We start from the raw sequence: 20,945 nt of genomic DNA on the forward strand, positions 1-20,945 counted from the left end.
GCCGCAAGTTTTGCAGAATGAACATCTGGGATAGACAAGACACTTAAAACGTTCACTTTCGTTGTGTGTTGTGGTTTGAAGTAGTGAGCCATTTTTAAACACATCAGTACATCTTTATTTTTTTGCAGCATAATACGTCTGTCTGCTAGTATTGAAAAGGCACACAACATTGCTGAAGTGCGTTCTACTGAGACCACAGAACACCCAGTTTTTATGTCCCAGTTTACTTGATCATGAAATCATTCCTGTGGTGAGCTCTCCCCCATAAGAGAACATCATGAAACTACAAAATTATTAATTCAAGAGATCTGTACAGGATATCCTGATGAAGCACCAGTCCTTTTTTTTTTTTAGGAAAATAAAACATTTGCAGCACTGTACAAAAGTTTTAGTCACTTCAGATTTGAGATTCTGACCTTGTAAATCAGAAGCGAGGTACTATCTGTTCTGTCAGTCTCGTTTTTATCATATTGGCTGAAAAATGCCACATTTGTCAACCTGTTCAGCTGTAAGATTTTTCTGTCTGAATTATTCTGACATGCCCATACTGCATAAACGGCTCTCATTGGTTCAGTTGTTTTTCCAAAACCAGATCATTTTTAATCACAAAAAAACGAGAGATGGATTTAGCGACTCAGAAGATGGATACCAGGCTATGTAGAAGGATAAACAGCTATGTAAAGCAGGTGTGTAGTTGTTTTCTGAAGTATCTGTTCCTTGAGGCATCATCGGTAGGCGTATGTGAATTAACCTCATTCATCTAGGCAGCCGGATTACAGATGATCCCACGCAAATTAGTCTATAAATCTAGATTCAAACAAAATTAACCGACATTTTTAGAGTCACTGCCTTTCTTTCTCATAAATGGCATTAAATTAAAATCTCATGGTTTTGAACCATTTGTCAGACAAATTAGCAAGTTTGAAGACGTCCCTCTGCTGAGTTGTGGCAGCAGTTTTTTTAGACATGTAATAGAAGAATCTATTGAGCAAGAACATAATCGAAAGTTCCTTATCAATTGATCTGCTAACATGATAAGCGCTGAACACAGGGGGGGTTACTAGGGCACTTCCTCTGCAAGATCTTTCTCATGAATTCTTGCCTAGATGCATTTCTCAGAAGTTCACAGACCTGCTTGCAACTTGAGATCCTCTAATTGAGCCTTTCCTCCAGGTAATAGTTATGACAGCAAAGTACCCACATTACATACCGTTAATTAAAGATTCAAGGCTGTGTGCAGAGAGAATACATGTAATTTTTTTTCACCAGAGGTCGGAAATTGCTACTAGCCTCAAACCAAACATGAGTGAATACTGTATGCTGGCCGACACCAAGGCAGATTAACCACCAAACAATGTAGGTCAATCTGAAACTGGATAGATGATAAGAACTGTTATCTTTACGCAAGTGGCCAAAGAACACTGACACATTTACTGCCAGGCTGCACATAAAGTAAAACTCATTTAGTGTTGTTTTTGATGCATAATTGCAGTACTTTTTTGTTATCCTAAGCACTAGTAGTCATTTGTACATTCTTGATCATATATTTTTGTACTGTCATGAGATTTTGTGTGACCTTTTTGAGGTGTCATTTGTTGTGTAAAGGCACAGGTGATCTGATAATCTCTTCAAAATCTTATTCCAGGCGAGTTAATAGACAGGAACACTGGTTCCGTTTCCATACCATCACCTCTCACAACAGATTAGCCTCCAATCCCTTTATCTGTGTTCGTTGCCACACTGCAGCTGTGTAATCCTCTGTATAGACGTGACAGGATGTTGTTGACACATAGCAGCAGAGCGCCGTGTTCAGGTCAGCCACAAGCTGATGAGGGCTTCTTGAAGGAGGATCTCTGTTGTCCAGGACCTGACCTGTTACGTTTCAAATAGGCTAGGTATGTATATCCAAATGTATTACAGGTGCTAGGTCTTTTGAGATGAACCACAAATAAGAACTTAATCCCCTTATAATGGAATAATGTGCCTTTTTGTATGCCTTTCGCACCAAAGCAGCAATTTTGGGGAAACCTGTTCATGACTGTGAAAGGTTAAAATGTGTTGGTCATTCAGTTTGATTCAGTTGGTTTTGGATCAAGACTTCTAGCTCGTAATCTCCATGCATCTTGACAAAACGTGAACAGTATTGCAAAAAAGAAAGTGGAAAAACTGCATTTTCTGTAATACAGTCGTGACTCGATAATCCGACCCTTAACCATCCTAAACCTTACTATCCGACAGGTTTTCAGGAAAAACGAACAGAACCCATTAAGAATAGCCTTAACATACCGACAGCCTTGGATTCTGACTCCGACATGACATTTTATGTCACAAATCAGGATAACGGCGTATTATCTGACTGAACAATCCAACAGATTGGTTACATTCAGACTCAGTTCAGATTTTTTTGTGAAATACTTTTTTTTGCGAGTTTGTTCACGTTTCCAATTAAATGCGACTTGTATGTGATCTGCTGTGTGAACTTCATACGACCCAAAAGTGTCCCACATTTGCAGAAGACGACTGGACGATGTCACCCGCAGCGAGCGTGCTCAGTGTTTACAGAAGTAAACACGGATGGTGGCGGCGGCAGCAGCGATGGTGGAAACAGAACTGTGACCGCTTTCCTAAACTAGCATCAGCAGCCAAGTACTTCCTGTGCGTTCCGCCACTTCCACCCCGTCGGAGCACTCCCCTGGGGTGGAAGTGTCCCCCTGACTGCACCGAATATTCATATATTGATCATTAACTGGGCCTGAATATCCAGAGACCAGAAAGTGCTGTTGGGACCAGCCCTACTAGTTATTATAACAACTATGAACAATAAATATTAACAACAAATGAGCCTCTAGATGCATTTGTACAGACTTGCTTTTTGCGTGTTTTATTACATCTTAACAAAGTCTGTTGTTTTTTACTTTATAACTTGTAACTCAAGAGCAGCAGCGTAAACACGGAGACGTACAATAGAAAAGGCAGGAACAGTGACACTGCCTCATCCTCGACAGCATCTGGCCTCTCATTACCCCCCTCCGGATAAATGGCTGTCCTTGTTTCTGTGGTTGCTGTTTACAGCCTACAGAATCGCTCTTTCTCTCTTCACTCCGCGTCTTTGTCATCGTCACTCTTCCCCCTTTGGTGTCTGACTCAGTGCTTCCCTTCCTTCCCAGGCTTCCCAAAGTGGTACCGCTGGAGGTTTAACTGCAGGTCATGGTGAAGAGTTGACAGCCCTGCGTCATCTGGTTGTATTTACAAAATATAGCAGGTTCACAACCTTTTAGCTATCTTATTTTGCAGTTGTTCTAACCAACTTTGCTGATGAGATAGCTGATGGAACTGTCACACTTTGCTCTTTGGGTTAAAATAGATGTGTGACATTTCCCTGTGACACTAGGTTGATTTTATCATATGTGATCAGGCACAGTCATGCCGAAAGAGCAACTTAACACCCTGTTTTAGCTCAAACACACCCAAGACAGAATTTACACAGATTTGCCTCGAGGACAGAATTACTAAAATAGTAATCTTTAAAAGTAGTCTTTAATTTCTCTAAACTTCTCGGGCCAATCTCCTCACACAGCATCTTTGTAGAAACTGTATGTTCATAGTTAACTTTCTGAGGGGGGGATTAGCTAAACTCTGAACCCAGAAAGTAAATGCACAACAATAAATCCCCCTTTACAATCTGGAACCTGCACCTTTTTTTTGTGTTTTTAGATGCTTGAGTGCTCCTTTAGGACTTGAAGTTGTGTGAAGTCTTTTCAGTAAAACAAAGTGCTTAATTTCCAGAGGACTTTTCAGGCTTTTTTAGGGGGTAGGTTTAATCTGATTCTCTCTTGGTAGTAAATGACCGGATCTTGTAAACTGAGAGAGAGGATAGCGCTCCTAATGAATTAATCATCGGGCCTATCTAAAGCCACTGCTGTGCCTGTAACCCAAGGTAGCACAGCCAGCCGCCATTAACATTCAAAACAACAAACTCCAGCGAAGCATTACCGAAACTAGGCATGTACAAAAGAACCTTTAATGCTCGGAGGTGGTTGCGCCTTTCTTTTTATCCCTACAGTGCTTCCTTATCATTTGTGCTTGATCGAGTCAGGGTGGTGTTTTGTGGATTAAAGCAGTTGAATACCTGAGTATAAAAAATGTTAATCCATGAGACCCGGTTGTGTTAGAGGTTTTAAATCAGTGTGCACAGTTGAAGCCTCAGGTGTATTTTTGAAACATGACACGCGCCTTCAGGTTTAACTTGAGCGAGTGCAGCTACAATAATGTGTTGAATATGTGAATGGTTGAGCAGCAGAAAATGAAACCCCAGCAATCTTGACAAATGATTAATCATCATTTCCTTTGCCAAGCGATGTTGCCAAACATTTTCTTTTTGTTCCACCCTCGTAATTGTGCAAATTTACTGGTTTTCTCTGCGCTACACGGTTGTAAATTAAGTGTCTTTGGGCATTTAAGGTGTTGAAAAGCACCTTAGACGGTGGGTAATTTCAGTATTTGCTGAATTTTTTTGAATAATTTTCTGTAGCTAGAGACAAAACACACAGGACAGGTTCACACAGACATACAACCAGGCACGCTCACATTCAAACCTACAGCGTCACAGCTTAACCCACCATGCATGTCTGTGGGAGAAAGTTGGAGCAGATAAAACCCCACGCAGGCACAGGAGAGCATGCAAACTCCACATAGGCACAACACAGCTGATTCAAGCAAAATGACAGCCTCAGAAATGTTCTGTTTTCCTCATAATTAGTTCTAGATAACATGGTTCTCTCTAGAAAACACCGGTAACACAAATGTGAGCTGTAGGGCCACGACTGACTTTAGGAATATTCACACCAGGCAGCATCCACATCTCGCCCAGGTTGCAATAATGTGACATTTAATGAAATATTTCGACCTCACTTGGCTCGATCTATTTGTCCACACGGTCTACATATGGCTGATTGATTTTCACAGATGACACAGCAGCTGTTAAAAGTCGACCTCCACAGAGGGCGGTGCTGGTGCAGCGTGTTCAGTTCGCAACTATCCAGCTGGTTGACGAACCCAACCTGTCCCCAAGGTTGGAAAATGACACCGAGTGGCATCGTAATGCAAATAAATAATTGCGTCTGGCTGTGAAGTTTATCTCCTCCACCTGCAACTTTGCAGATAACCCTTGTCATCACATTGTTAAATAAATAAGTAAAGCTGAAATAAGTAGCTGTCTGGGCTCGAACTGAATCGACGTTTGTTAATGCTAGTCTGGAGAGTTTTTGTAGCAAAAAAAAAAAGTTGAATATTTGGATTTAGTCTGAGAGAAAAAGAACTAAACTGAAGTATGTGTCTGCCAATAGAAGCACTTATCTGTTAATTGAATTCCTAGAACACAGCACGTCACAGTGTACTATTTGGGTAGACGCTGATGATTTTCTAAATTTGAAATCCCATAAAGATCAAGAATAATTGTCTTTTTAAAAAAGGACTTAATGTTCAGGGTGCAGTAAATGTAGAGGCGAGAACTTTACTTGGAAATTGCAGACCTTTAACCACTTTGTAAATCTAAAAATGCTAATTGCTGTTATTGTATTTTCCGTTATTTTTAAATTATTCCCTTGGCATTTGTATGAAGCTAAAGACAATGTATTGGAATCTGTAGTTGCTGTGATCTGCTGGGAAGCAGTTTTCTCTTATTTTAATCTATTAGTAAGTCATCTTGGTTATTAGAGAGTCTGGATTACTTTAATCCCTGTTAACATGATTAAAATAATTACTCCCAGCACTCGTAAACATAGCTCTTGTTCTTTAATGGTGATTTAAGTGGATGACGCCGTCTCACTGCTGTGCCAACCTCGGATGTAAAGTTTGTTCCTTGTGGCTGAACCGAGCAAACCTGTCGGCGTTATTGAGACAGCAGGAAGATTGTTGAGCCGGTTTGAGATGTCAAAGCATCTGCTGAGGGGGAAAGGAGAGCAGCCTGTTGTCTGCACACCAGCTGACTTAAGCAAAATCCTCCAGACACATCAAATAAAACCTACAGGTCAGACATTCATATTTTAAACACCTTGCTTTGATCCTTTTCAGCAGCAGTCACACCATTCAGGCCTCTGTAGCACCAATGCTTGTGGATTCTGTCTGTGTCCTTGTTCATAATTCACAGGTTCTTGACTTGACTATTTGCTTGGGTTCCTACATTTCTGTGCCGCTACGCTTAATCTTTGGTGCTTTGTGTAGGTTCTAGGAATAATTTGCATTTCTTTTGAATAACCTTGTCGGAGATGTTCACTCTGTTGTTGAGGGATGAGAAACCACAGCCCTCGTACGATACACGGTGTTCTGAACTCGTTTAAAATGGTTACGAATCCCAAATTATAAAGCAAAATACCATATTTACTGTATACAGGAATGGCAAATGCATCTAAGGAGAGGATGAAACTAGTATTTTCATGCAGATGCTTTTGCTATTTTTAAAAACACTAGGAATTTCTGTACAAAGCATCTGTTAGATGTCTGAGGCTGGTAAGATATTCCTTTCACACAACCTCATGTCAGCACACGGTCTACTTTTGTCCCTCTAGAATTTCTTCATTCCTTTTTCTTTTTATTATTATTTCTTAGAGGTTGACATCCTGAAGGAAAAGAAAGCAATTGCTCATCATTCGCGTGCCAGAAAGAGACCATGAATCAAGTCGATGATAAGAAATCTGCAGGGTTGTCTTGTTGACATTCGTCCTAGTGGATAAGATTCATCAGGAAGTCATAGTTCAGCTGATGTTACGTAAAGGAAATTCAACCTGTCAGTGTTCATTCAGGTTCTTTGACAAGTCTGTTGTCAGAAAATTATCAATTTTGATATGTTGATATGCAGCTTTTTGATTAGTTTTCATTATTTTCTTAGAGACTCTTATAGGATTAATTAATAAAATGATTGGCTGAGTAAAGGATAAACTAAAGTGTTTGTCAGTTGTAACTTGGATCTGTTGCTGTTAACCCTTATGTGCACGTGTCTGCGTTCTTTTCCCAATTTCACTACGATTAAAGGTGCCTGGTGTTGTGTTGTACTGGTGTTTAGAATCAACCAGGTGGTCAGCTGGTAAAATGATCACTTGTATGTATTAAAGAAAACATCTCTTTTTATGAAATGTTTGTACTCGCTTTACCATCACACTACGACGCCTTTAGATCCCTCTTTGTGTCCTCGTTCGTGTCTCTGCTCACGAAGGCTGCCATCCCTGTCATTCATCACTACAGTCCAAAGAAAGCTCCTTCTTTCCTCTGTAGTATTTCTGTGCATTTTTTTCTGTCTGTTTCATTCCACTCTGTCTCGCTTTGATTACTGGTTTAAAAACCTCCAGCCTGTATTTATGCCATTTTCTCTCTCTAGGCCTTTTGCTCTCCGTGCCTTCCACTCTCTGCTGGATGGGAGCTGGTCGCCCGGTCGGCTCAGCGGTGGGCAATGAGCCTTCGCTAACAGGGTTGACATGTCAGCAGCCCCTCTGTCCTCTCCAGGGCTTTCAGCAGCAGCTCACTCTGGGTTATTAGTGTGCAGATCACTGGGGAGCCCGGCCCAAGCTGCACTGGCATCTGCTGGCTAATTAGCATCATTTCTAACGCTGCGGTTTTGTTTTCATGTAAAGGGCAGGAAACCAAGAGCACAATGACACCTACACTTTGTTTTCTGTATGTTGCAGTTAAAGAGTTCGTTCAAGTGCAGTCCACCCACTTCCAAACAAACAAATGCCTCAAACCAAAAGTCTGTTTGGTGTACAAACATTATTCATCTTATGAAGGATAGAAAGTTTATAGAGGACATCAAATGTAACCGTAGCCTACGCCGCTTTGCCTTTATTTGATGGACCTGTATGGGAACTTTGTTTTAGGTTACTGTAGAGCTAAAAGATTAGTTATTTATTTAAAGAGTCAACAGAAAATTGATCAGCAATTCATTCTTTATTCTTAAGCAGACAAATCAATTATTTCTAGCTCTGTAAATCTAGCTTTGCTCTACTTATATCATTGTTAACTGAATGTTTTGGAAAGTTGGGCTTTGTACAGATCACTTGATGGGAATTTATGTACTAAGTCATTATTGGGTTACTTGAAAGACAAGGTTAAGAATAGCCACGCTTCCGTGAGGCAGTTTTCTTTGAGCTACATGCCATCACGTGAGCGTCGACGCGAACATGCCGATGATAGCTGCTGAGCAGTTATACAGTATTGTGCATCGTGCAGGGTTTTTCCTGGGTTTCTGAACGACTTAGGTGGTGTGTGTGTGGGGGGGTGCATTAGCATATCAGACTGTCTTTTTGAGCCCATCGTCTGTGACGGTTAATTTGTGCAGTGGGTGTTGAAACCTTTTAGCATAACGGTACAGAACAAATGTTGATTGTAGCGGGTTCATTTATTTTTTTATAACTAGTTGAACATAAATGGTACCTCTGTGAAGCTGACAATATTTAGCGGTTTCCTTTTATCAGTTGTTAGAGCATTTTTAGCTGTATAAGCCTTACAGAAACAGTTCAAGCATCTGATGAAAAGCAGAAAAAACATGCCAGTATTCACAACAGTAGGAAGAATCAATACATCAAACCAAAGTCAGGACCTGAAAACCAGTGAACCCTTAAAGATGAACCACTAAGTAAAGCGTCAGAAGACAAGTACTTGTGGGATTGTATAGTATCCTCTTGGCTTGTGTTTGCTCCCGTGTCTATCATGCTCTGTGTACGTCATTATGCATGTGAGCAATTTTTTTTTGAGGTCACAACTCTGCACTCAACCCTCTGGTCTTGCCAGAGAGCGTCAGCACCCTCTCATCTCTATCATCAGTGACCTGTGACCTCCTTTACTGCGCTCTCAATAAAGCCAACGGGGAACCCGTGAGTTCTGCCATCAGGGTCACAGCAGAGAGGAAAAACCTGCCGGCGCTTTTTCTTGTCTCAATTGAATTCTGCCTGGAAGGCTGTCAAAAGTACAGTGTTTCAATGTGAAACCTTTATTATTTATTGCTGACCTTGCAATCCAAACAAACACTAAATAAAATAGTTGAGTCACTCTCAGCCTGTTTTTTCAGTGGTACAAAGCCTGAGAGGAGCTGACGTTACTGGATGTGCTCTTTAGGGGTTAAACTGGATGTGACAGCTTTGTCAATTTACAGTCATACATTAAAGAAAGTCAGGAGGCTGGATATTTATTCTGCTTTAAGTGATTTGTTTCAACTTTCTGAGCAACTGCTGACTAGTTTTCACACACACTGAACTGCTGCATGTGGGGTTCAGGTGGTACAGCTGATTAGGCAGAGGTCTGTGTCAGTTAAATAAATCTCATGACTGTTTAATAGCTAAGAACATTAGCTGAGGAAAATTTCTCAAACATAACTTCCATTAAGGAAGGAGTTAGTCATTGTTCCACACAAGTTTCCTGATTATGCAGTTTGCTGGAATGATTTATTCATTGCTGGAAATCGATGACTGACAGTTGAAATGTGGCTGGCTGGCGTGTTCTTCTTGTTGTTTGATGATGAGCTATTATCTCTAGTTGAGAGAGGCGAGGCCATGCCAGAGTAGTAGTATGAAGTGTTGCATTTGATTGGTTGGAAACTGCGACTGTTCCGGTGGCATTTTAAAACCCACACGTGATAAAGATCAGAGGTTTTCTAATCAGTGTGAGAAGTATGTTGCTGCTCGAAGTCCCATGGTTTAGGTCAGGTCTCAACTACACAGATAAGTTGTGTAAAATGCGATCATTTGGAACACAACCAACATGTGATAGATGTTTGAAATCACCACAGACGGCTGATCATGGCGTGGCACGTAAAGCAGTATTTTTTCTATCGATTAATCTGTTGGCTATTTCACCAATTATTCTTTTATTTTATTTTGTATGCGATTGTATAACACAGCACAGTATGCCATGTAGACAAAGGTTTGTAGGTTAAAGAGCAAAACTGTAGCATTAAACTGGAAACTCCACCGTGACAAAAATGAACCCTGAACAAAGTGAGAAAGAACACTTCTCCTTGTACAAATGCTCTCTGACCGTGGCAGTAACTTCAAATTTTATGAAAGCATTGCTGAATTCACTGCACATATATGCATGGTTCGTTTATCAGAAGTCATCGTTTTAGTTTGCTGCGTTTCAGACCCTATTTGGTTCCCTATTCCTGCCGTATGACAACAGAAACAGATGTAAATGAGAACAGTGTTATTGGGAATTCGGCTGTATTAACATACAGTATGTGTGAGCACAGAGGTAAGCAAATGTAAAGTGCCTTCGTGCTGAGCACTGCCTGTGTGTTTCTCTGCAGGTCCTCTTATATTTTCTGGTGCTTCTGTGATGGGCTGCTGAAACTCAGCATCATGTACAAGCCACCTTTTGGGTTTTGAAGTACAGTCGTGACTGTAATCCAACATTAAATGTATAACCTTAATCCTCACTAGGGTCGTGGGGGGCGGGAGTCTATCCCAGCTGACTCAGGGTGAAGGCAGGGGACACCCTGGACAGGTCACCAGTCTATCACAGGGCTACACTTAGAGACAGACAACCAAGCACACTCACATTCACACCTACGGACAATTTAGAATCACCAATTAACCTCAACATGTTTTTGGACTGTGGGAGGAAGCCAGAGAACCCGGAGAGAACCCACACTGCACAGGAAGAACATGCAAACTCCACGCAGAAAGACCCCAGGCGTCCTCACCGGGACACAAACCGGCGACCTTCCAACTGCGAGGCAACAGTGCTAACCACTGAGCCACCGTGCAGCACCCTTCAAAATATGACAAAACCAAACAAAAGCAGAAAACTTCTGTACCTACTTGAGTTTTCCATTTGTTCAGCAGTAACTTGTGAAAAATCCAGTCCCCATTCTGCATAATGTTATATAATCACTTTGACTTACTTTGTCGCTGCAGTCAACATTATTGTAATATAATGATTCATAAAATATTCTGTTAGTTAGGATGGCTTAAAATAACATGTTTTGTAAACACTCCTCTAATAGAACTGTTGGTAAAAGTATTTGTTTTCAAACTTTCCTCTCTTTCTGTTTTCCTTCAGGTGAGGTGAAGATGGTGGACCGGCTTGCGAACAGCGAGGCCAACTCTAAGCGGATTGCGGTGGTGGAGGGCTGCTTTGGTGCTGCAGGCCAGCCGCTGGCCATCCCGGGCCGTGTACTGATCGGCGAGGGCGTCCTCACCAAACTCTGCCGCAAGAAGCCCAAGGCGCGGCAGTTCTTCCTCTTCAATGACATCCTGGTCTACGGCAACATTGTCATCCAGAAGAAGAAGTACAACAAGCAGCACATCATCCCGCTGGAGAGCGTCACCATCGACACGGTGCCGGACGAGGGCGACCTGCGCAACGGCTGGCTCATCAAGACACCCACCAAATCGTTCGCCGTCTATGCTGCCACCGCCACCGAAAAGTCCGAGTGGATGAACCACATAGGGAAATGTGTTGGAGACTTGCTGCAGAAGAGCGGAAAGTCCCCGACGGGCGAGCACGCCGCCGTGTGGGTGCCTGACTCGGAGGCGTCGGTGTGCATGCGCTGCCAGAAGGTGAAGTTTACGCCGGTCAGCCGCCGTCACCACTGCAGGAAGTGTGGCTTTGTGGTTTGTGGGCCGTGCTCAGAGAAGAAGTACCTCCTTCCCAGCCAGTCTTCTAAACCCGTTCGTGTTTGCGAGTACTGCTACGTGCAGCTGACGTCGGGAAGCCTCGCGCCCCGCTCAGACTCCATCAGCCGGTCAAAGTTCAACAGCAACAACCTGTCGGACGACGAAGACGAAGACGACAGCAGTGACTGAGGAATGCCCCGTCCTCCCGACAGCCTGTCCCGAGGAGGAAATACTCTGCTGATCATTTTTCTCATTTTGTCTCTTTTTTTTTTTCCTCCCAGATGATTGAATCGTGATTCTTGTGACAAGAGTTCCACCTCTGAGGATTATTTTATTAATTCGCTTTGGAGTTTCAGTCTTGTCTGCAAACCAAAATGATTATTTTTTTTTCCCCCTTTGATTCCAGCAGGGATACATATTTTCCTGAACACAGTGATTAATCAGTGGAATGTGGAATTAACTTCATGACCAGCAGAACTCTGGGATAAAGTCTGACTGTTCATCATCGCCGCTCGGTCCGCCCTTCTCTCTCGCCTCTTAATTAGGCTGCAATTAGTCACTACAGAAAACAACGGTGCTAATGAGAATCTTCCGCTCTGCTCTGTCCTACTATTAATTTAATTTCTCCTTCATTTTTTTCTTTTTTATGTTCTGTCCGTGAACTAAAACAAGGTAATTTCTGCAGGGAAAAGCAAATGTTTGGGCCTTTATCTCCTCTGTCCTGCAGGTGTTACACCAAACAGGACGTTATTGTGACCGAATTCTGGCATTTTTCTACCCGACTTTGTAAATTTGTCATGAGTAAAACGCAAAAAAACAACCCTTTTTATAAATAACAAAATGTAGATATTACGCTAAACCCAGAGCTTTTCTAAACGATGTAGTTGCTTCTGACAAATCAACTAAACCTCGTCTCACGGTGAGTCTCTCTTAGCACACTTTTTGTGAGTTTCCTCAGCTGACATCCCAAAAAAAAACTAACTCTGCTTTCTGCCTATGCCGTCACGTAGTGCCTTGTAGGAAATTGAGCTCAGTAAGGAAAAGGTTATAAGTTAATAAAACCAGTCTGCAAAAAAACAGGGACTTCATGAGAGGTTGGCTCTGATGCACATTACATAGGATGGGCTTGTTTTTTTTTTTTGGTTTCGTGTGTCAGAAAAGCAGGAAAATCACCAACCAGCCGACACGCAGGAAGAGTTCAATTTGGACTTTTCCTGGAGACACTTGAAAGACACTTTAACCAGCGATCCAATCTTTAAAAAGGCAGGCTCTGGCTTTCAGATTTAGCTGCTAATATTCTTTTTTTTTTTTCTCAAGGGGAATTATGACCCATCACCTGAACTTGAAGAACCTGTGAGGATTTAGGTTCTGCCTTGTGTTTCCACTATGCTTTACAAAATACAGAAGGGAGTGTTGATAATGGACGCATACATGTGAACATCTCACGTTTGCCTACATGCATCCTTGAGAAACATCTAAACAGAATGGCTCACTACATGAAACATACATGCCCATGACTAGAAAATGTAGAGAAACTAGCCTCTTGTGCCACAAAATTGTGCAAAATGGATAATTAGGCAGCAAAACGTCTGACTATCACCTGATCACGGCCCACGTCTTTATGCAGCGCTTGTCTCAACACGTGTCCTTCATTGACATGGCTTTTTTTTTTTTTTTTTCTGTGTTGCTAAACAAGCTGTTGCATCGCACCTCTCCTGAGAATCCCTGGAACTTGGATTTAGTATCACCTCATGGGCGGAGCACTGTGGAAACAAAAGACAAGAAGAAGTGGTGACGGCTGCCCATTAGGGTGTGAGTCATTAGTTGCAGGAGTGGGGTAAAAAGATGGAGCTCTTTTCCTTTTAGTTGCAGGCTTGTTTAGAGGCTGTGTGACCAACAGAGGTGTGCAAAACACTGATTGAGCTCAAGTGTGATTTCTTTTTGGTATGAAAAAAATTAATCGGGAACGTCAGATAAACATAATGCTTCACACAGAGCAGAGAGCATTCTGTAACGCTCAGCTGATACCTCCAGTGAATGAATGAAATTAAATGAAATGCAATAATCAGTAAGTGTTAGGGCTTGTTTTGTGTATCCTTTTGTTGTCGCGGGATTATGTGTTGCGCCACAGCCTGCGCAGCGCCTCCCTGCTCTGGTTCTCTGGAATGAAAGTGAGGAAATCAGCACGTTGTCTTCCTGTCAGCGGCTCCACCATGTGCTGCTCTGAGGTCAGACGGCCGCAATGTGTCATAAAACAAACGCACCTCCGCTGAACTCCGCTCCTCTGCCAACACAAGCTAACACGTCCTTCCTTCCGTCCGTCCTTCCTTCCTTCCCTCCTTGCGTCCTTCCTTACTCGTCAGCAGAACTTTCCTATGGAAAGCGCGGCCTGCTTATCACATGACTGTGTGTGTAACCCAAGTCATGTGATCAGTCGCTGAACCAGGAACTGAAAGAGGCTGCTGGGAGGAATTGTAACGAGCTACCTGCGGCAGCCTGCGGAGAGTTCAGGTTGATTTACTCTCACAGATGTTAGTGTCACCAGTTTCAGTCGGGAGTTCCTCTTCCCAGTGACTCCTCTGAAGAGGTTCATTCCTCAATGTTCAAAAGAACTGATTTGCACTTAGAAACACCAAAACTTTTATTCCGGCATGGTTTAGAAAGTAATTAGTCTTCAAAGTTGGGAACCAAAACCTTATAACAAAACTGCAAATTAATCAAGTTAACATGAAGCCAGTTTGTGGGATCATTCTCCATTTTTCCTGCCGTTAGAGGTTTTCACAGTTCCATTTATTTCTAAAAGTCTCAGACACAAACCAGGACCTTTAGAGCCCCTCAAACCTTCATTCAATCTTCAGCACATTTAATAGTCCTGCTGTGTTGCTTCAGGTCTCATATCAGTCATTAAACATGAACAGCAAATACACACTTTGAGACAAATCAAACGAGCGGATACGCAGCTGTCCTGTTTCTCTGTCACTCACTGACAACTGAGAAAAGCAGCAGTTTGTTCAGACTGACACATCCTGGTGGCTCCACCTTAAGCAGGTGTTCAGACCAGAGCGGCTTTGTGCTGTTGGACACCGCACGAAGGTTTATAATGCTCTGAGACAGGATTTTACACCCCTTGAAAGGATTATTTTGTCATCACGATGGTTGCAAGGTAACAAGCAGAAATTCGTTACAGACTCATCTACCAGATATGCGTGTGTTTAATTCAACTTGATTTGATGCTGGATGATGTTTCCTTGTGTTGAAGCAAAAGAGCCAGGTTCAGCTTTTTTTTTTTTTTTTGACTAACTTGCGATTTTAATAAGTGAAAACAGCACATCAGCAGCAGCAGCGCTAACTCCTCTACCGTCTGTGATTATTCCCGTAGCTTAGAAGGGATTTAAACATATGCAGCTACCAGTTTAAAATGTGAGCTGCTGTGAGGTCAGTTTAGATTGAATATTGAGTTCATTATCTGTTCATTCAGACAAACGATGACTAAAACACCTGCTAATGTGGTTAATTTCCCACATTGGTCATTGTGGACTTGTTCTCTGGGTTTCTTCTCATGTTTTTCCTCAGTTTAAACGCAGAACGCTGTGTGCTTCAGGTTTTTGGAATGAAACTCCTCAGAGGTGTTTTATAAAACAGTCAAAGCGACGAGTTATCTCTGACTGTGTTTTAGAGACTTGAGTTGGGACTGGAAACTGAAATCTTTTTTTTTTAACTTTATCTGAGATCAAAAAGGGGAAAGAAAAAACAAATTTAGCTGCTTCTAACGAAATGCTCACCCTTTACGAGCGACACTTCTCTGAGTGTCTCTAGATGATTATCTACATTTTGACTTCAACAGTCAGAGCATTATTATTTTTCTACAGTCAGTTATGTGCATTTTTTGACAAGGTTTTGGTTGTATAAAGCAACGCCTCATTTGAGCTGCAGCACAGCAGAACAGGCAGAAGAAAAGGGATCGTTTTCTTTTTGTCTTTAGACTTTACAGACTTACGTTGCTGTTAGTGCTTACGTTGCTACAGTAAAGGCAACCTAAGTGATTAGGGAAGCTAACATGTTAATGATCACTAACCAGCTGTCCTTTATACCCACTGGGGCTGAGGTGCTGATGGAGACGACGACTTTTACCGTCAAACCCGGAAGCACAAAGTCCGGCCTCAGGTTTGCTGTGGATTGCACTTAACAAAAGTTGGCACATGGACTCTGATCCAGGTTCTTACCACATACTGTCAGATCCACAGTGACTCTGTTGGATGTTTTGAAAATGAATCTTCATGTTGTTTTAATCCTGTTGATTTTTGTACATTTGTACAGATGTGTTTTGGGTTATGATGTTTTTTGTTGTACAGTTCTAATCAGTTCTGAAATGACGCTGTCTCGGGTCTCCCTGTGCTCAGCCCTCCTCCTCCTCCTCCTCCTCCTCCTCTTCCTCTTCCTCCTCTTCCTCCTGTCAGGACATCTCAGCAGCATCTGCAGCTTTTTGACACTCGCCTCACGATTACCAAACAGGTCGGAGGTCGTCTTTATGACCACGTCACGGCAGCAGGTTGATTCCTAAACTGAGCAGATGCTGTGATGATATTTTCCAGGTGTTAACTACATCTGTTTTGTTTTTTTTTCTATCAACTTCTGCTCCTCAGAAAAGTCAGCAGCGATTCATTGCAACATCCACCAACATTATGTGGGAGTTTGGATCGCTGTGCTTTAATGTGCACTTTAGTAACCTGGTCACACTCAGTTTCCTCCAGCTAGCCGGCCGTGGAGAACACTGATTTCTTGGCAGTGTAATTTCAGGACAGGACGGAAAAGTGTTGCAGCAGCTGGAGGAAATTACAAATACCTCTGCTGCAATTAAAAATGTGTTCTTGTATTCAAAATAACTCCCAAGTACAACGCTCCAGGTAGCTCTGGGAAGCTAAATCTGTTGAAGGTTTAAAATTTAAAATGTGAGAAAGAAACTCAAGCTGGTCAGACACGGATCAGATCCACCGAAACAAAAACAAACAGGAAAACTGATCGGATAAATAAGTAATGTTCCTGAAATAGCCTCAGGCGTGGAAGAGAAATCTGATTACTGTGCTGCTGCATGCATATGCAGATCTGCTTGTGTTCTCTGATTACCTGCCAAACCTGGTTTCTCTGAGTCACCTGGTAACTGGAGTACATTTAAAGACATGACTTGGTTTCCAACAGTTGAGCGATCCAGGATTTCACACGTGGCCTGTGCTGCCTGCTCAGAACTCTGGTCTTGTTCGCGGTCCGGCTGTTGGCGTGTTCACACTGTGAGCCACGTGGTTGACAAGCAGCTTTATGCTGATTGTAGATTTACAGTTTAGTTACACCTGGGATGCTTTTTGTAAACAGCAAAGCTTTGATTGAGAAGATAATGTAAATGAATGGTGCTTGGAGCATTTTTTAAGCAGTTGGGTGGCGAAACAAGGGCAGAGAAGGTTATGCTAATCAAAAAAAACATTAAAAGAACGGTTCTTCAGCTCAGAGAGTCAGTTCATATTAGCTGCTTTTTTTTGCAGAATATTGATTCTTCTTGTCAGTAACCTAAATGCAGAGCTGCAAGCTTTGTAGCTACACTGACAATTAATCATTCATCTTGTCTAGTCTAGTTCCAGCCCTCTGAGTCATCACGCGTCTTCGATTTCACAAGTCGGACGGATTAAAGCTGGGAGTGTCTGCGGGATGCAAGCCCACGAGGGTACGAAGTTATGACTCCATGGACAGCATGTGCACTGTCCATTTATGAAGATCTCTTGCCGAAAATAAAAAACACAAGCGAGTGTAGAAAAGCTTCCCGTCACTCTTTCTGTGTTCGCTGACGAGGTGTGAATAGAAAACACAAACAAGCTGTGATATGACAACGAAACCACAGTTGAGCCGGATATAGATATAGATAAATATAGAAATTGGACAAAGATCACCTTGAATTGCAGGTGATTTTCATAATAAGAGTCGCAAAGTGATTAACAATAGAATCAGAAATGTGCAAAATTAATGAGATGGCGAGAAGAATTATGAGTTGATCATCAAATAAAATCTTAAAACAAACCCTAATCTGTCAGAAGGCTCATCACGGTCACCCACTAAGTCTCATATCTTTATTTAAACCAGCTTACAAAGATAGAAAATGAAGAAAGGTGAATCTAATAAATCAACTGAGCACTCCTTGTTGATCTCACGCTGCTCACACTGTGAACACACCATTAACGAGACTAATGACATGTTCAGGTGTCTGACGGTCGATCAGAGAAAAGCTGCAGATTCTGGGCTCTAAAGAATAAAAAAAAAAACCCGAGGAGACGACTTAGGACAGCTGAAGGAGAGATCATTGTGTTATGTGAGTTTGGTTTTGTTGTGCGAGCTGCTCACTCGCTCGCGTCTCATGGATTCTTACTGTTCTCTCTTGGTTGCTATGTGATGGTTTTTATTTTGGTGTTTTTTCTTTTTTTTTTCCTCTAGTTTTTTTTTTTTTTTTTTAGGGGGGGTCATTTTAATTCTTTTTAAAAGCTTCTTTTAAAAAAAAAACAAAAGGGCTTCAATCAGAATGTAACCCAGCATATCATCTTCAATACTAATTCCTTCAGAAATCTTTAAGTATATGTTATGTATAAATAATGTATTGCTTAAAGTCACACTGTTGTCCCGTGTCGTCCTTGTTCGGCTCTTCTGGATTCTGTCAGGGAAAAAAAACAAACATGAAAAAGCAGCAATTGTCAGTTAATTCATTCTTAAACCACTAACAAGTTAAACCGAGCAGCTTTTATGTAATATTTTAAGTTAAACTAACATGAAAAAACGTTGTTCGGGTAAATGTTACTGTAATGACTGGAAGAAAATGATGCATTTGATATGTTGTACATTAAAACTCAGACATAAAAGAACCTTCAGGAGACAAACGGAGGGGAAAATGTGGTTAATTTAACTGTGATTAACATCAAGAGAAGCCGAGGGCGCTGTGCAGAATCATTTTCTATTAATCAGAAACCTGAATTAAAAAGGGCGTCTGAATTCATTTGACGCATATGCAGGAGTTTATTGTGTCTTTTCAGTCTAATAAATGGTTCATAGACACGAACCTCCTCTGAAGGAGCGTCTGAGTGGATGCTAGAGCAGAAGGCGATGATATAATGCTGCTGTAAGTGTATGAAATATATATTTAATGAAGACGTAACCACTGCTGAGAGTACTTAACATTCAAAACCATATAACACACTTGAATCTGATTATAAAGACATTATAATGGTATTTTATAAACAGATTCTTGGCAGTTATATTAAACTGAATGACTGAGTTGGTCCAAGATCAAAACTATACATAGTGATAAATTGAGACACTTTAGAACAGCTGCTTATAAAATATAAATGTCTGTTACTTATTATCTCAGTCAACACTCATTATTTGCATGATAACAGAATGAAAATCCTGAACTAAAAGCTGCACATTTGCAGACGTACATAGCTTTATAGTGAGTTTCGGCTCCTCGTTCCTGCTGTTTCGTTTACTCAGAGCTGCTCTCACGGCGTCGTTATGCGACACAGCAGGCCGCTGCTTTCACAGGAGAAGCTATACAGACGATTCAGGCATCGCATCTGCGGCTACATGAAGACACATCATTGGGCTGCTGCTGTAACTGGATTCCCTGTAGTGCTGCTGCACCGCTGCGCTGCTCCTGAGAATATACAAAACCCTCGAGGCCATTCAAGGACACTTACTGTTCTTTCCACCTGACGGACTGAAGGATTACTTAGTGGAGGAGGCGTGTTTTGTTTTGTAGAAACCGCTGCTTTTATTCAATTAGTTTTGCAGCAACAAGCACCTCAAATATCAGACCTGTAACATAGTCGTGGACACTTTAGGTAATCCAATTTGTTTCAGATTTCTCATTTAATTTAGTCTATAGCAGTCTGTGTAGAGAAGGGATTATGTGCATCCTTCATTAGGGCTCTATACAGAACCATATGCTTCTATGTACCATAGAACCTAAGAGCCATCCATCCATCCATTATCTTCATCCTCACTAGGGTCGCAGGAGGCTGGAGTCAGAGACAGACAACCAAGCACACTCACATTCACACCTACGGACAATTTAGAATCACCAATTAACCTCAACATGTTTTCGACTGTGTGGGAGGAAGCTGGAGAACCCGGAGAGAACCCACGCTGCACGGGGAGAACATCCTGGGTGTCCTCGCCGGGACACAAACCGGCGACCTTCTAGTCGTCGGTGCTAACCACCGAGCCACCTTGCAGCCCAGAACATGGAATATTAACCACAAATGAAATCAACTATTTAAAACTTAAGACGCGAACCGGCGACCTTCTAGCTGCGAGGCAACGGTGCTAACCACTGAACCACCTTGCAGCCCAACCCAAGAACCATCTGTCTAAAAAGATCCTGTAAAATTTCTACAAAAATGAATGGGCTTCATTCTGCATAGAATATATTTATTTATTCATGTATTTTAACTTTTCCATCCGTTTAGAACTTGTGCAGAAATCTCTACTTTCCATCCATTTGTGAATTTGACTCGTGTGTGATTTAATGCGCCACTACAACAGCCTCCACTCTGCTGGTTTCAGCCTTTCAGACACAACAAAGACGGCCGTTGTGTGGTGAGGTCTGGCTCGCTGTTGGTGGCGCTCCTCCCAAACATGTTGGCTGCAAACTAGTCTTTTACACACCAAACTCCGAAAGCCATCACTTTATGGCACCGAGGAATGCAACTGTCGAGTGAAAGTTATGCAACACTTAGGTAAAGTTTCCAGGGATTGTATTCAATTAGTTGGTTTTAAAATGTGCATATAAAGTCAAATCTTAGCGGGAGCCAATCAGCTGCTTTACATGAGAAACTTTAAAGGAATGCAGCCTGCAGGCTTCACACAGTTTTTTTCTCTCACATCGGCTTCAGTGTCAAATAAATACCGAGAAACAAAGGTTCAGCTCTTTGCACCCAGCTACAGGAAACGTACATAACATGTGAATAAATGAATAAATTAGGATGTGGCAAAAGAGCCGTCAAATAAACTAGACTGCATTGTTGACACAAATCCCCAAAGTACAACGACGGGATGTTCAGGTATTAAATATTAACTGTATGTTGACTTTTTTTTTTTACAAACAAAAGTACCAGATGCCTTCAACACTGTGGACACCCTCGGATGCTTCCGTCCATGCTAATGAAGGCGGCTCGGCACTGAAGCAGAATACTAAGAGGCTGAACTTACTTAAAGAAAATGTTTCATCCATCAAAAATTTATGTCATCGGGGAAGAAAAGGCAACATGTGGTAGTTTGTTTTGTTTTTTTTCTTCAGATGCTTTATTTCAG

General features: G+C 41.8%; 1 protein-coding gene across 1 annotated transcript in view; it reads left to right on the plus strand.

Annotated features, from left to right (window-relative positions):
• Positions 1–18,250, plus strand: part of plekhf2 (pleckstrin homology domain containing, family F (with FYVE domain) member 2) — a 32,172-nt gene extending 13,922 nt beyond the window's left edge. The window contains exon 2 of the mRNA XM_008283183.1: positions 11,047–18,250. Within this exon, the coding sequence (XP_008281405.1) occupies positions 11,058–11,792 (735 nt within the window). The 5' untranslated portion in view covers positions 11,047–11,057 and the 3' untranslated portion in view covers positions 11,793–18,250. The remainder of the gene's footprint in view (positions 1–11,046) is intronic.
• The last annotated feature ends 2,695 nt before the right edge of the window (positions 18,251–20,945 follow it).

The sequence above is a fragment of the Stegastes partitus genome, unplaced genomic scaffold, assembly GCF_000690725.1.
Source record: "Stegastes partitus isolate 25-593 unplaced genomic scaffold, Stegastes_partitus-1.0.2 Scaffold300, whole genome shotgun sequence".
In the NCBI taxonomy this organism is placed as follows: domain Eukaryota; kingdom Metazoa; phylum Chordata; class Actinopteri; family Pomacentridae; genus Stegastes; species Stegastes partitus.